The 15,782-nt window shown below is 39.6% G+C and overlaps 1 protein-coding gene across 2 annotated transcripts in view; it reads right to left on the bottom strand.

Moving 5' to 3' along the window:
* Positions 1-620: 620 nt before the first annotated feature.
* MAP4K5 (mitogen-activated protein kinase kinase kinase kinase 5) overlaps positions 621-15,782 on the bottom strand; it is a 67,095-nt gene continuing 51,933 nt past the window's right edge. The window contains exons 19-32 of one of the 2 annotated variants that reach the window (XM_038756126.1): positions 14,919-14,960; positions 13,681-13,765; positions 12,855-12,934; positions 12,213-12,273; positions 10,758-10,760; positions 10,566-10,680; positions 10,311-10,369; positions 9,017-9,120; positions 8,498-8,675; positions 6,690-6,758; positions 5,417-5,509; positions 3,837-3,907; positions 2,675-2,730; positions 621-1,916 (exon numbers count right to left, since the gene is read on the bottom strand). In XM_038756126.1, the coding sequence (XP_038612054.1) occupies positions 1,829-1,916; positions 2,675-2,730; positions 3,837-3,907; positions 5,417-5,509; positions 6,690-6,758; positions 8,498-8,675; positions 9,017-9,120; positions 10,311-10,369; positions 10,566-10,680; positions 10,758-10,760; positions 12,213-12,273; positions 12,855-12,934; positions 13,681-13,765; positions 14,919-14,960 (1,104 nt within the window). In that variant the 3' untranslated portion in view covers positions 621-1,828. The remainder of the gene's footprint in view (positions 1,917-2,674; positions 2,731-3,836; positions 3,908-5,416; positions 5,510-6,689; positions 6,759-8,497; positions 8,676-9,016; positions 9,121-10,310; positions 10,370-10,565; positions 10,681-10,757; positions 10,761-12,212; positions 12,274-12,854; positions 12,935-13,680; positions 13,766-14,918; positions 14,961-15,782) is intronic. The other variant, XM_038756127.1, reaches the window with a different exon arrangement.

Here is a 15,782-nt window from a genome sequence, read left to right as displayed (position 1 = left end):
TGCCACCACCAGCTTCTATCAGTTAAGTTCACTGATGTTGAAAACAAGCACAAAAGGTAGTTGCAGTCTCCATTGCTATAACGGAGAACAGTGTAGTCTAGCAGAAAGAGAACTGGTCTGGAAGCCAGCCGGCTGGGTTCTAATAACAGCTCTGTTACCTGCTGTATGACTTTGGGCAAGTAATAACTTATCTTTTCCTTAGTTTCCTCATCTATAAAATGGGGATTCAATACCTGTTGTTCTTCCCCCCTACTCAGATTTCGAGCCCCATGTGGGATAAGGGACTGTGTCCAACCTAAACTCACTTGTACCCACCCGAGTACTTAGAACAGTTCTTGTCACACAGTAAATGCTTAACAAATACCATAATAATAATACAATTCCCTTATGCTCCTTATTTTCACTTGACATCCTGGCAGTAAGCATACCAATACTGATGGGTGAATAAGAGGAATCAGTGCACAGGTGTTATCTCTCTCTCCTTAAAGAGAAAACCTTCACAGGCCTCCTAAAGACAAAAAAAAAAAAAAGATGGAATTCTAGCTTTTTGTTATAACATCCACCTATCACCTGTCAGAAGGTAGCATTACCAGAGTGCTAAATAAACAAATACAGACAAATGAAAGTAATGTGATTCTTTAATGAAGAAATAAGTTGGCAGAAAAAAAATAACTAAAATAGAATGACCCTAAACTCGTTTCATTTTTAGAATACTGTTTACTATATATTTATGCTATCCCACCAGGAATTAAGTGACATTAAAATGATTTTTCAAACTTCCCAAAAGGAGCAACTTCACACAGGGGAAATTTAACAGTGTACGTATAGTTGCTCTACAGGCATTCCTCTGGCATAGCACAAATAAAATACATGTCATGGACAGTGAGATACTTTTTTTCCTACATTAGGGAGGACTTAACGTGTACTAGCATATGCTTTTTAACCAGTTGTTATCCCTAATGCAAAAACAAAAAGTATATTATACTGCTTGTCAAGAATACACACACCAGTACAGTCACACAAAAGTACACACGCAGTGCTACACACACGCCTCTAATATTTCAATCATTACACTTATGAATGCACCCTATAACCCTTGATACTTCAGGATATGAAATTCCCTTTTAAGGCAATTCTGCATGAAAATGTTTTATAAAATACTTTTGTTGTACAAAACCGCAATTATACAGGAAAAAAAAATGGCATTTTACCCCTCAAAAATGCACTGCCCCTACAGGAAAAGAATAACCATCATTTATACAATTGTAAAAAATCATAAGCTGCTCTGTAACCTTCCTTTGCTAAAACTTAGATACGTTACAACATTCTAGCAGCAGATTAATAAATAAGGATTAAATATTCTATTTTACAAACCCCTAAAGAATGGCTGATTTAAAAGTGATAGGCTTGGCCAATACTTCCTACACAGCTCGGGTTTATTAAAACTACAACTTGGTATAAAAGGAGAAAACGGTCAGTACTTAATTTATATAAAGGCATCACGTATGAACTACATCTTAAAACGCCCTGGCATCCTAGTGGCACACGTTATTTCTTAAAGGCTACGTTTCCTGGCACTGAGAAGAGTATTCTGTGTCTCATAGCTTTTATTAAGCAAACTTGATATAAACCACCACACAGTGGCAAGAGATAGAAGAGCTGTTGCCAGCTACAGAAAGTATTGATTCCCACCCTAAAGTACAGATCACTGAAATATCACCCCCAAGTCATAGTCCAGCTGGGATTAAATTTCCTTAAAGGGATTTTTCCCCCCCCCCCCATATGGGATGTATTCATTTCCCTGTCATTTGAGTTGGGCTGCTGTTGTTTAGTAACTGTTTTCATGCCCAGCCAAGATGTAGAGATTGCTGTGAGCAGAGGGATTTTCTGTGGGCCTGCTTTCCAGTACGACAACCCTGAAAAACCAAACGGAAACAAAACAGAAGGGCTGTTAAGGCGGAAAAAAAAAAAAAAAGGAGAGGTCTCATGTTTCCAATACTAAAATCACACCGGGGACAAATCTCATTGTTTGTGGTCTCAGAAGATTACATCAGGATCACAGCTGTAAAGATATTTTCAGCCCTTGGCACTTCTTTGAACTAAGGATATATTTTTTTTAACAACAAAAGGCATTTATCTTTGTTATGAATCCTACCATATTCTTTTAGGACTGATTAGTAATATAATTCGCATCACCGTTATATGTTTTTAAAGAAAAGACACATGTAGTAAGTTAAATTTCATCACCCAATCCCCAGGGATTAAAAATAGTGTTCTGCTATTTGAAATTCCAAACCGCCAGAAAACATTAAATATCAGGAAAAGTAAGTTTTCCACTGAAATCAACTCATTTAAATTCATGCTGATGATAAATGCATCGTCCCTACCCCGCCCTCCCACAACCCACCCCCCAAAAAAACACACAAAAAACCCTGAAAATTTTCTCCTAAACTGTTATTTGAAATTCCATGTTCATTATCAGTACTGAGCTCTTACAGTGTGTAAAGAGGGCACTGTTCTAGAAATTTGAAAACCTACAATGGAAGTAAAATTACAGCCCCTATCCTCAAGAAGCTTATAATTTCTACGGGGGGCGGGGGGGGCATCAACTGACAGTGCATTACAAAATTAATGTGCACGTGTCAGATTTGAATTTCTTTAGTGTTTTGATTACCTGTCTGATCCTAGTAATCGAAAGACTCTTGTTTCATCTGAAATCTCTTGGGTAACCTGAAAAAGATTGTGATGACAGGAAAAAAAATAATCAGCGTCTCAGAGTTATCATAAGATTCCTCAAATCACAGCTTCTACCCGAACTTAGTAATGAAAGCTACTTCGAACAACGTGTAATAACTTAAGTTTTCAAAATAATACTCATTGGAGGCAAATAAAGACTCAGACGCAGAGAAGCAGCGTGGCTCAGTGGAAAGAGCCCGGGCTTTGGAGTCAGAGGTCATGGGTTCGAATCCCGACTCCACCACGTCTGCTGTGTGACCTCGGGCAAGTCACTTAACTTCTCTGCGCCTCAGTTCCCTCATCTGTAAAATGGGGATTAAGACTGTGAGCCTCACATGGGACAACTTGATCACCTTGTATCCCCCCAGCACTTAGAATAGTGCTCTGCACATAGTAAGCGCTTAATAAATGCTATTATTATTATTATTATTATTATTATGCCCAGGAACCACTTGGTAGTGTCCACTAGTAACTAGTCTGTAATGGCAACTTTCAAACACTGACCCTGTTGACATATGCTTTGGACACCTCTTTTATTAGTTATTCAAGGCCAATTTTTCATTGAGTCAGCTTTTCCAGTATGAAAAATAGTAGCCTCAACTCAGGAAATATCCCCTGATGAAAAACGTGCAAACATCTTCTGAGACTCAGGCTTGGCTTGAATACCAAAAGCCGCTTTAACATGCTGGAGTTGCTGTGACTAACCCAGAAATATTATTCTCTCAAAACATGTGGGAGAGGAAGGACTGGTGAGCTGGCACAAGGAAGCTTGAGTCAGGAAACAGTATAAGAACATCAGCACTTAGGGAGAGCTAAGGGTGTTGAGTGGGCATTTTTCTTATTTGAGCCAAGGGCTTTATTTTGTTGGGTTCCTCTGAATGAAAAGAATTCCCAAGATTAAGAAGTAGTCTCAGATAAAAGCCCTCTCTGTTCAGGGTAAAGGGCTTTGCTTTCCGAATACCAATTTACTAAGGAGAATTTCATTTTTATCCACAGTTAGGCTGGGGTTAACCGGAGGGGCTGGCCATAGCTAGTAACCATGATGACCTCTGGCATTGTTTAAAAACTAAAATAAGCTTGCTAAAAACAATCCGTCTTACTTCATCTGACTTGAAGCTTTTACCCTGCATTCCATGTTTCCAGAAAGCCAAAACGCTGTCTTGAAGACAAACTGAAAGGGAAAGTTACACAATTAAATACAAATCAGTGTACACACATTTGCTGTATTTGCGCTAACCACGGCACTACAGACAAGGAAGTCTGCCCAAGTACTCGGTGCAATATTCCAATGTCTGAATCATTAACACTTCAAATTTTTATGGCTAAGGAATGTTTTATTAGCAAATTTTAAGAGTGCACCTACCCCAGATTCTCAAAGATAAAAATTAACTGAAATTCAGTTACACTAGAATTGCTGCGCTAAACTTCCTAAATTGGGGGCCCATATTTCTACTTACAAGTATCTCATAGGTTTTACCAAAAATGCAATTCCTATTCAAAAAGAACGTTAGGTGAAGTGAGGCAAAGGGGCCCTAGGAGATGGCCAGAAACACAGTGTGGACCCTGAGAAGCAAAGAAAACAAGGAACAGGAAGAGAGCATGAAAAAAGCACGGAAGAGAATGGAAGACTGGAGAAGAAAACATCAACATCTTGTGGTTGTTCACAGGTTTCATAGTTAAACTATAAGAGGACTGGATTCGTGAACAAAAGAGGAGAGGAACAGGAAAGACTAAAGAAGGGAAAAGAACTGTGAGAGTAGGAGGTTAAGGAAAGGAAAATATATTGATCAGAGAAGGGTAAAACAGAGAAGGAGGAAACAGAGAGAAGAGGGTGATAAATGCTAAAATGCCTTGGATATTTCCAAGGTCATCATCATCATCAATCGTATTTATTGAGCGCTTACTATGTGCAGAGCACTGTACTAAGCGCTTGGGAAGTACAAATTGGCAACATATAGAGACAGTCCCTACCCAACAGTGGGCTCACAGTCTAAAAGGGGGAGACAGAGAACAAAACCAAACATACTAACAAAATAAAATAAATAGAATAGCTATGTACAAGTAAAATAAATAAATAGATGTCAGCTAGTCTAGTACATTTCATTTTTCATATTGTGAGAAAATGTTCTGAGGCAGCATCCATAAATTACACAATCCACAACTCCTTGTTGCTCAAAAGGTCATTTTCACACACATGTACAGGGCAGTTTCATTCCATGAGCTTGTTGTGGACAGGGAACGTGTCTATCTACTCTGTTGAACTGTTCTCTCCCTGGCACTTATTAAAGTGCTCCGCATACAGTAAGTACTCAGTATGTACCATTGATAAGGCAGCACGTCAAACCCAAACAGATGTGCAATGGCAGAAGAGCTTATCAATTTCTTAACAGCAATCTTTTCAAAATGCAAGTGAAAACACACAGTACGACAGAACTAACTGCCGGCCCATAAACAGGATCCCAGCTCCATTTGCTACAGGGGTGCACACTCCTTGGCATGTGTTTCATGAGAAAGGACAGGATAATCCATTAAAATATTCCTTTATTTACATAAAAGAGAGATGTAAATGACAATAGTACATCCACCCTCACTGAGCAGATGTGGCTTGAAGTGCAGTTTCGACATCACCCAGTTTTAAACACTGGCACAATTCAATTCTTTTTCTGTTTCTGAAACTTACCTACAGACTCAATGCAGAAATCAAAACTTAGTTCAGAGGCCAGTTTCTTACTTGACTTCAGTTTCCCTTGAAGATTCACAATTTTCACAAATTCTGAAAGAAAACAACAAAAATCAGGCATGAAGATATGGGCAGAAACCTCTCTTTCCTCTCTCCCTCCTTCCCCTCTCCATCCCCCCGGCCTTACCTCCTTCCCCTCCCCACAGCACCTGTATATATGTTTGTACGTATTTATTACTCTATTTATTTATTTATTTTACTTGTACATATCTATTCTATTTATTTCATTTTGTTAATATGTTTTGTTTTGTTCTCTGTCTCCCCCTTCTAGACTGTGAGCCCACTGTTGGGTAGGGACCGTCTCTATATGTTGCCAACTTGTACTTCCCAAGCGCTCAGTACAGTGCTCTGCGCACAGTAAGCGCTCAATAAATACGATTGATAAAACCAACCTAGAACAGAAAACTTTAATAAAGCAGTTACATAAGCACAGAGCTGTCTTTTTTTTAAAAAAAACAAACAAAAAACCCACAACAAAATAAAACAGCAAATCAAGTGGCTAATGAGTTGTAGGCTCATTTTTTTATTTGGGGGCTTTCATACAATAATTTCCTTTACTAGGTTGTGCATCAGACTAACAAATTAAAATCTTATCTGTTTGGCTTATTTATATGCAGGATTTGTAACAGCTTTCATTCAGCCTTTAAACTGTAATACTTTAAATTGTTTTACTGCAACATCAAAATGGGTCACTATGATAAACAAATGTTCTTAAATGAAGTTAAAAAGTTTTTTTCCCCACAACTGGCCCTTCTATATTCATATCTTGCCATGTTTTCACAATTATGACATTGGCCTCTGATCCCTACTGGCATCAGAATCAAATGCATCTAGAGTTCCAATAAAATGGAAAAAACAGAGCTCCCAACGAAGTCAGTCCTGGTTCAGACCAAATAATACATTTCCCCCAAAAGTAAACTTTGGTTTAAAACATTTCCAAATCTCCCTCCTAATTTAGTTTATGTGCATGCATGCGCATGCACAAACACACACACTCTCTCAAAATTAAGTGACTATGATGCTCAATGTTTTAGTTGGCATTTTAAGACCAATATTAGCCTTGATTAAACTATTTTAGTTGAACATTAAAAAAGATGCAAAGAGTATTACTGTTAAAACTGTTCATGGAGATAAACAAACCTTGAACCTTCTCAAAAAAATATTAAAAGAAAACGGTCCCAAATTGGTCTACAGATCTGAAAGTAATACTTACTGTCCAAGCACACTAGAACAGTGTCTCTTTCCAGCTGGGTTACATGAATGGAGTCTAACTGTTGACTACCTTGATGAAAGAAAACAAAACATTACAATTACACTATATCTTTTTTTTTTTAAAAAAAAAAAAAAGCTTTTTCTCCCCAAGCTCTAGTCTTAAATCTTTTATCTGACTGATTCTTCTGATTGGAACCATGAAACCCATTGAGCACAGACATTAAAACAAATTTTTATGTGCTAGTGTTACTTCCTTTGAAAAAATAAACCCAGTTCTCCATCATAGGGACTGCATTCTTCCAAACCCTCACATTAAGGAAAATTTGCTCCATCGCTCACACATTCCAATCCAGCATGCCTGCACACAAGCAGTTTCCTCAACTGTGCAGCCTGCTGAGCTCAAGCAGTTTCACACCATTGGAAAAACATTCCCTGATCACGTTCTATCCAAAATGCTCATGGAAAATAGCCATTATGGCAGAATTTGGAATAATTCAAACCAACAGATACCCACACCTGCCTACTAAAGCCCTACTGTAAAGTATCCAACCTTAGAGAATGAATTGCATCAAACTACCAGAAATTCAACACGATCTATCACTTTGCTTTATGACAGAAGTACTTGACTACTCAGTTATCTCACGTTCTTTTAAACTTGCACCGCAATGAGACTGTCAGCTACAATTTCATTTTTAATAATGTTGACTGAATCTCTCTGCTCACAAAAACATAGTGTGACTGAACACGTAAAAAAAACCCACAAAGAGTAAACTGCTGCCCCCCTGGACCGTATCAGCGATGTGTGTGTGGGAGGGCTGTATTTCCATGAGCTCGAAGTGAAATGGGCGAGGGACTGGAACAAAGTTTGAGATAAAGAGAGTTATAGCAATTCCTTCTCCCTCCCCTAACCTCAAGCATGCCTCCCTCACACTTTGGCTCTATACCACCGCAGGAGCAGAGAAACAGCAGCTAATTGCAGCTGCCTAGATTTTTTTTTTTGTCTCTATTAGTCTGAACTGGTCCCTTGCCAAGTCAGCCGGAGGAGGCCTCACTCATCTGCTGTTTCCCTTCACACCTTCTCCTGCTGCTTAGATCAGTCCATCCATGCTGAACTATCTCCTGCCACCATCTCACACAGGACTTTTTGGGTCACAAGAGCTTTGAGTAGTAGAACTGAGGGGTTGAAAAAAATACTCAAAAAATCAAAAACAAAACCTGCGACAGCCCCACCTAATGCTGGCTGGCAGGTCAGATGTGCCTAACAAAGTTTACGGGAAGCAGCATGGCCTAGTGGATAAAGCACAGGCCTGGGAATCAGAAGGACCTGGATTCGAATCCCAGCTCCACTACTTTGCAGTGTGACCTTGGGCAAATGACTTATGGTAGGGAGCAGGAGAAAGATAAGGGATTACTTTTCCCTATAAGTTGATGTAAACAGGAAAGATCTTGAAAAACAACCCTTAAAACCTTGATGATTGACTGGTAAAAATGTTTAAAATTGGGCAAATGACTTATGGTAGGGAGCAGGAGAAAGATAAGGGATTACTTTTCCCTATAAGTTGATGTAAACAGGAAAGGTCTTGAAAAACAACCCTTAAAACCTTGATGATTGACTGGTAAAAATGTTTAAAATTGCTGCAATAAGAGTTTACAATAATTTCAATAACTGGATCCCAATAATGATACCTTTCTCTTCATGAAGGGAAATTCCTATTTTCACTATGACAGAAAAACACTGAAGTCATTAGTTAATTTTTTAGGTGTTTGTTTAATGTCTCAGGACCCCAAGAGGAGGCGAAAATCGCTTACCTGAACCAATTTCTGTAAACCATGAAGATGCAGAGTTCAAATTGATTGTCTCAAATTGAACCACCTGATTTGGCTCGGTGCCTTTACTAATGGAGACACATACCATGGGGTACTCCTGCTCTGGGATCACGAGCATCTCAAATACGTTCAGGGGGCTTGGTAATGGAAAATCAAAGTGCTGAGGGAAAAGACAACAGAATTGCAATTTAAAGAGCGCTTTTCCCCTTGCCACATCTACAGCTGACCAGTGCAGCACCGTATATACATGCCATTCCCATTCCTGTTCAGCACCTCTAACTGCAGGAAGTGCACATAGAACTTAGGTTTAACCAATATAAGGAATGTAATTCCAAATCATGCTTCAAATCATTCATCCACTTAATCCCATTGCAGAAGTATCAGATCTATGAAGCTGATTTGTGTGACTAGTAAGGAAAGTTCAAATACGCTCCTTTTGAATGGCAACTCTACTACAGTACTGGAAATAAACAAGGAAAATGCTGTTGGTTTGAAGTGTACCTTTATCAACATGAATTTCTGCATCGGCTCATACCACTGGAGTAAAACAATTCCAGACTGCAAAGCTCCACAGAGGTACTTATGTCCTGAGTAAGGGTTTCTCACTGAAAAGGGATATAAAACTCAGCAATCTTGGAAAAATGCACTCCCAGGAAATAACCTAACCCCCCCCACCCAAAAAAATAAAAACCAACCCACTGCCTGGGATGGCAGTGCCCAGGATTAATACAAAATCCAGCTGGCTTGGGGAGGCCACAAATGCTGAGGTGGATGGAGCAGTTACTGCCCATTCGAGCTGGTGTTCCCTTTTGTTTCCCAATAGTTATTTTCTTTCACTTTCATTATTAAAGAAAGATGATAAAATAAGAATCTCCCCATCTCAATAATAAAGCGGAGGCTCTAATGTGACAGACACCCCAATAATAATGTAAAATAGGGTTAAAATACCCATCCTCCCTACCTCTTAACACTGTGAGCCCCACTAGGCTGTGCCCAACCTGACTACTGCATCTAACCCAGCACCTGGTTGATAGAAAACATCTAATAAATACCACCATTACTATACTAACTCATGTTTTATGGCTGGGAGTCAAAAAGCCCAGGTTCTAATCCCAGTTTTGTCACAGGACTGCTGTGTGACCCTGGTCAAGGTACTTCACCTCCAGGCATCTCAGTGATTTCATCTGTAAAGTTGGATAGAGATACCTGTTATCTTTACCTCTCAGATTATGGTGCTCTGTGTAGGACAGGCACTGTATCTCCCCCAGCACTGGGCACAGTTCTTGGTTCACAGAAAGTGCTTAAATACCATCGCTGTTATTTTTATGACCGTCTTCCCTCCTAAGAGGGGTCAGGGAGGAGACTACTGACACACGGAGTCAAAGAGCAAATCTAGGATAGAGAGAGCCTAGCTCCAAGGCTAAGAACCTCAGCCTGGTTCAATTCTTGCCTCTTACTTTTACTCAACAGATAGGCTAATGGAAAAAGGAGGATTTTGTGGCTGAACCCCACTGCTTGTGTGTCATGTCACTTCAATCTTAACTTGCAGACTTCAAGGAAGGAGGCAATGAACTATGCCACTGCACTGTGGGTTCTCAACAAATGGAAACTAACACACATGAAGAGATGCTGTATGTGGTCACATGGTCATCTCTTCCTAAGGTCATTTTGCCTGCGGACAGCATTGAAGGCATTTAAAAGCAAGTTTCTGAATATCTGCTTTGACGTGCCTTCTGATTGCTTTATGCCTCAGAACAACTAAAAATAGCAAAGACCCCACGAAATGCTTTCTCACCTATACAGCATTTATGGCAGCCCTTTGTATCAGGAATCTTTGTTGTTAAGGCAAACTTCCTAAAATTACAAAAAAAAAAAAAGTCAAGATGAAAAAACTGCTCACTGTAATTTGCATTTTAATACCTATCAGAGCAAAGGAAAACTTTGCGGCTCCTAAACACTGACCAAGTAATTCTAATAAGAGAACAATTCATAAATGCTCATGCTCATTCAAAACACATTTAATGAAGAGAACAAAGATCACATTTTATACCTTGGTAATATTCGGTCCGGGAACCTGTGGGTTTGAATATGGGCAGCTAATCCAGGTTTTTTGGCTTGTTCAAACAAAGCTATCAGATTATGAGAGTAGAGCTGAAATGTTTTTCCTGTAAAATAAACAGTGTTTTTCATATAATGGTCATAGGGTGGATAAATATAACTTTCAAATAAAAATGCTCCTTACCTTCTGAAATGAATCCAGAATGTTCAAAAAGAAAGGCAAGCCCAACAGAAAGAAGAGACGAAGTTAAAAATGCTTAAAATTAATTTTTAAAAATCATTTAAAAATTGACCATGATCTTGAAATAGAAAAGTGGGTCAAATTTAGTAATATATTAAACAAAATGTATCCAACAGTCAAGTAACACTTTGAGAAACTTCAATGAGAGGATCTTACAACTGGCACCCCTCTACCCTTCTCTATCGGGTTCTGCAATATGCTTTAGGCTCCAGGCTTTCCAAAAGTTAATACGGCAATACAGGACATTTACCCTATCCATTTCACTTACACAGACTCATGAGCCCTACCTCCAGCTTACACTTTGACTAACAGCTCACCAACAATTTTTCATTTGTCTTCTAAAAGACAGTTACATTTCTCTGATGTAGCAGCCGTGCTTTGTTTGTGTTGCTCGTAAGACACTGTCAGTGCAAGATGGTGGCAACTTAAACAAGACCTGGCACAAAGTCCATTTTGGGCCCAAAAAGCCTGGGGCTACGAACCAAGGAGTCCTGAAGCACGTGAGTGCGAGTTCTGGTGAACCCACGAGATTTAAGGCAGCCCTCCACGCTGATTCTCTTTCCCACCCTACAACCCGCAATTTACAACTCCATTTTCTTAGGCAGCAGCTTCTCTTGGTTTCCTCTTCTCTCTCCCTTCTGTGTCACTTGGATTTTCCCTTTACTCACGCCCTCCTGCAATCCCACATCTGTAATTTATTTATTTTTATTAATCTCCATCTCGCCCTCTAAACTGTAAACTCACTGTGGGCAGGGAACGTGCCTACGGACTCTGACGTTGTACTCTCCCAAGAGCTTGGTGCAGAACTCTGCTCACAAGTGCTCAATAAATATAATTAATTGATTGTGATCTAAAAGGCTGATAATGAGACCACAATGCAGGAAGATTTTAGAATAATTTCTTCTCTTAAAAAACCTGATGATGGAAATCCAAAGCCTACAATAAATTAAAGGAGAAGGAAATTTCCCAACAGTAAGAGTGATTAAAGGTAAGGGCTGAAGGAGGCTGTCATATCTCTACCATCAGAGGTCTTTAAAATTATGATAAACTGTTCCAGAGTATGAGGGTTTGACATAAGGTGGAAGAATGGACTACATGGTTCACAGCCTCTTCCATTCCCAAGTTTCCATGCTCGTTAACCTAACGAGTCAATGGACAGCTAAAATAATTCTGCTAAATTTTCCCTCGAAACAGTAACTCTTCAAAATACTTCTAGACTGTAAGGTCACTTTGCGCAGGGTGTGTGTCTGTTTATTGTTATATTCTCCCATGTGCTTAGTACAGTGCTTTGCACACACTAAGTGCTCAATAAATAGAACTGAATGAAAATACAGTAGTAAAATTATGCTTCCTAAATGGTCAGCACGCCTAATTGATTATTGAAAAACGCATACGTACCTGATAATGACATTAAAGTATTATTAATAACATACAGCCACGTACACTTCCTTGGAAATAACTAGAAAAAGTAAACACAAGCCATTGAACTAAGACAATCACCCATTTAAAAATACTTCTTCCAAAATAGCACAGTGATAGACACATTTTTCTAGGCTGGGAGAATTCTTAACTCATTATTTTCCCAAAATTTATATATCTTCAGAAATAATTCCTTACAAGTGAGAAGCAACGTGGCCTAGTGGACAAAGCATGGGACTGGGAACCAGAGGGACCTGGGTTCTACTTCCAGCTCTGCCATTTGTCTGCTGTGCGACCCTGGACAAATCATTTAAATTTTGTGATGTAAAATGGGGATTAAGACTGTGAGTCCCATGTAGGACATGGACTGTGTTCAACCTGGTTAGCTTGTACCTACCCCAGTGCTTTGCAGAGTGTCTGACACAGAGTAAGTGCTTAGCAAATGCCATATTAAAAAAAAAAAGATTGACATAGGCCGCCTTTCAGGATCAGTGAATGTTTAGACAAGCAAATACCAGAATTTTGGATCTAACATTAAGCATCACTTCTCTAATGAGTAAAATGCAAGATGCCATTTTGCAATACTACCCAATGACATTTCAAATATAAACTCTGAATTACCTGTTCCATGGTTGCCTCATGAAGTTCATTCAGATTCAGCGTGTAAATGCCATCCTCTGTTCCAAAAATGATATACTGATCTAAAATAAATGAAAGATTACAATGAAAATGAATCTCATATGTGGTGTCTAATTACTGCTCCAAAATCCCCTATAAAATTGTGGGTTTTATCCTTAAATTTCCATCCCTAGTTGTAAACTAAGGACAAATTTCATTATTGCTCTATTGTATCCAGCACTGTCTTTGTCTTCCCTTGTTTCTGTGTTATTGTTTCAGTTTTCCTTGTATGTCTGTTGCCAACCTCCTCTTCCCCCTTTATTTTTAGACTGTGAGCTCTTGGTGGTTCAAAGACCGTGTCTAATTCTCTCTGTGAAAATTTTTCCCAGTGGCTTTGCACAGAGAAGGTACTTAATTTATTGAATACATTCACTATTATTATTTCCACAGCAACAACAGAGTTAATTCAGCTGCCTGTCCCAAAACTCTCCTTCCCTATTTCTCTCCCATCTTGTTAGTTGGCTCTGCTACCCCAGCAGAAAGAACTCTAGCAGGGGATCACTTAAAATTGAGAGTATCTTTTAGAGACCCACATGCTCAGGACTGGTTAGCCGGCTGTAAGGCTAAGGTCTTAAAGGTGAGGCTCATCTAAACTGCAAATTTAAATCCTTTTCACCCCACCTTCCTGAAGAACTGGGTAACCTCCAGTTGCTTTGGCACCCCATTCCTGCAGTCCATATCATACCTTCTTGTCACCCCAACTCTACTTTAGTGGCCCGGCAAGATGGGCTAGTTTATTCTACAGTTTTGAAAACAGAAAAACGACTACCTTTCGTATCAGGATGTATCCACGATGTTGCACAATTAATCTTCAAAGGGCAGCCATCAAAAACTTTGGAAAAACAGGCTCCCATCTTAAAAAAAAAAAAGCAAATTACTTTATATCTTGGGATTGTTCATCAATTAAAAAAATGTATTAGATAATTAAGCATATCTTTTCTTAAGAACTACCACTATTCTTATCAGTGGGTTTGCTAGAATTGTACCATCAACTCAAAATGCGGAAATTTTGTATCTACAGTTTCTTGTCCAAGTGAGAGATTTTAAATTGTTTAAACGTTTCCTGAGGTTTCATATTTGCCAACCAGCGGCCCTGGGGAGGGCTATTCTGTTGGCAGGCTGCTGGATGAACTTTCTGCATAGTGGCTCTAACACTCTCTTTCCCCCTTTCCCCTCCGCAACTCATACAAGCCCTAACACCAGTGAGGTGCAGTTCTTTACATTCCCAAACTGCACTGTCTACCTACCACTCTGATCAATCCCTGCTGCGATCAGAATGTACCTGCTTTGCCGATCTGTCACACTACATGACAAATTTATACGAGTCACTGTGTTAAAAACAGATTTCAAACCATTTTGTTGTGCTTTTTTTTTTTAATTTCCAAAGTTTTATACTAACATCTGCCACTGATTCAAAACTACACTTATCAAAATTTGAGGTTTGGGGAATTAATGGTGCATTTTAACCAAGGAAATTTTCCAAGAAGAGACAGCATGTTTACCCCACATCTTCTATCTTTTCTTTCTAAACAAAGCCTCTACATGTGTGCTCTGCACACAGTAAGCGCTCAATAAATACGATTGATGATGATGACGATGATGTTACTAAATAGTGCTTGGTTCCCTTACTCCCAGTCTCACATTTCTGAGAACAATGCCTACCAATTTTCTAGATATGAATGAATGTCTTCTTCATTCATTTGCTGTCTTCAGTATAAGCTGATATGAAGCTGTTTTATTAATTCATTTACAGTGACAATTACTACTCTGCATTTATTTACTCATTAGCTCTGCTTAGTACAAGCATATAATACAGTACTCTGCATTTATTTACTCATTAGCTCTGCTTAGTACAAGCATATAATACAGTGCTTTGCACAAAGTAAGCATTCAATAAATACAATTGATTGACTGATTAGCTCGAAGCGCTTAGAGTGAATGGTCTTTTACTTTTACTAAACAGAAAAAACCACATTTGCTTTAGTTGACATACTGAAATTGTCTTACCAGCACTTTTGGGGTTGGTGGGAGGCCGTTGATGGCTGGTTTCTGTGAAGAAATATCTATTAAATAAAATAATACTGCAGGAAAAATGGAAAGCTTTGCCAAAAGAGGGAAAAAAACATCACTGCCACAGTGCTCTTCTGTTCAGCCCAAAAAGGCTACATAGGCCCCAGGGCAGCTGTCCCCTGGCAGCCTGGAAAATGGAAAGTAAGAAGTGCATCTTGCATCCCGGCATCATGCCTGGCAAGCACAAACTCTCCAACGGGTGCAGGAAAGAGAGGAGGAGGGGAGGGTGAGCTGACCTCCCTTAAATGGCACTGGCTCTGAGTTCAGGCACTGGAGCCCGCAGAGAACCAAGTGAGCCTTCACCCTTCTCCAAGTGCTGTGTTTCACAGGGGATTCCTGCACCCCACGTGCCTCCTGTTTTGCCAGTAGGGAAAACCCCTGCACCCCTCTCCAGCTTCCAGAGTTCCGTGCTGGCCTCTTTTTCCTGTGCACAGTGAAAGCTTCAAGTGCCGGAAAGAGACCCTGGGCATGTATCATAGGAAGGTCTGAGACTGTGAGCCCACTGTTGGGTAGGGACCGTCTCTATATGTTGCCAACTCGTACTTCCCAAGCGCTTAGTACAGTGCTCTGCACACAGTAAGTGCTCAATAAATACGATTGAATGAATGAATGAATGAGACCATTCAGGGACACATGCAAAAGACCCACTGAACATGCTAACCCAGAAACCTCAGGCTGGGCCCCTGGGTCCTAATCCCATCTTTGCCAGGAGCCTGCACTGTTACTTTAGGCAAGTCACTTAGTCTCTATATGCCTGGTTCCCTCTTCTGTAAAATGGAGACAGACACCTGCCTTTCCCTC

This window comes from Tachyglossus aculeatus, chromosome 14, assembly GCF_015852505.1.
Source record: "Tachyglossus aculeatus isolate mTacAcu1 chromosome 14, mTacAcu1.pri, whole genome shotgun sequence".
Classification (NCBI taxonomy): Eukaryota; Metazoa; Chordata; class Mammalia; order Monotremata; family Tachyglossidae; genus Tachyglossus; species Tachyglossus aculeatus.
Note: the sequence above shows the minus strand (reverse complement) of the source record. Positions and strands in the feature narration are given on the sequence as shown.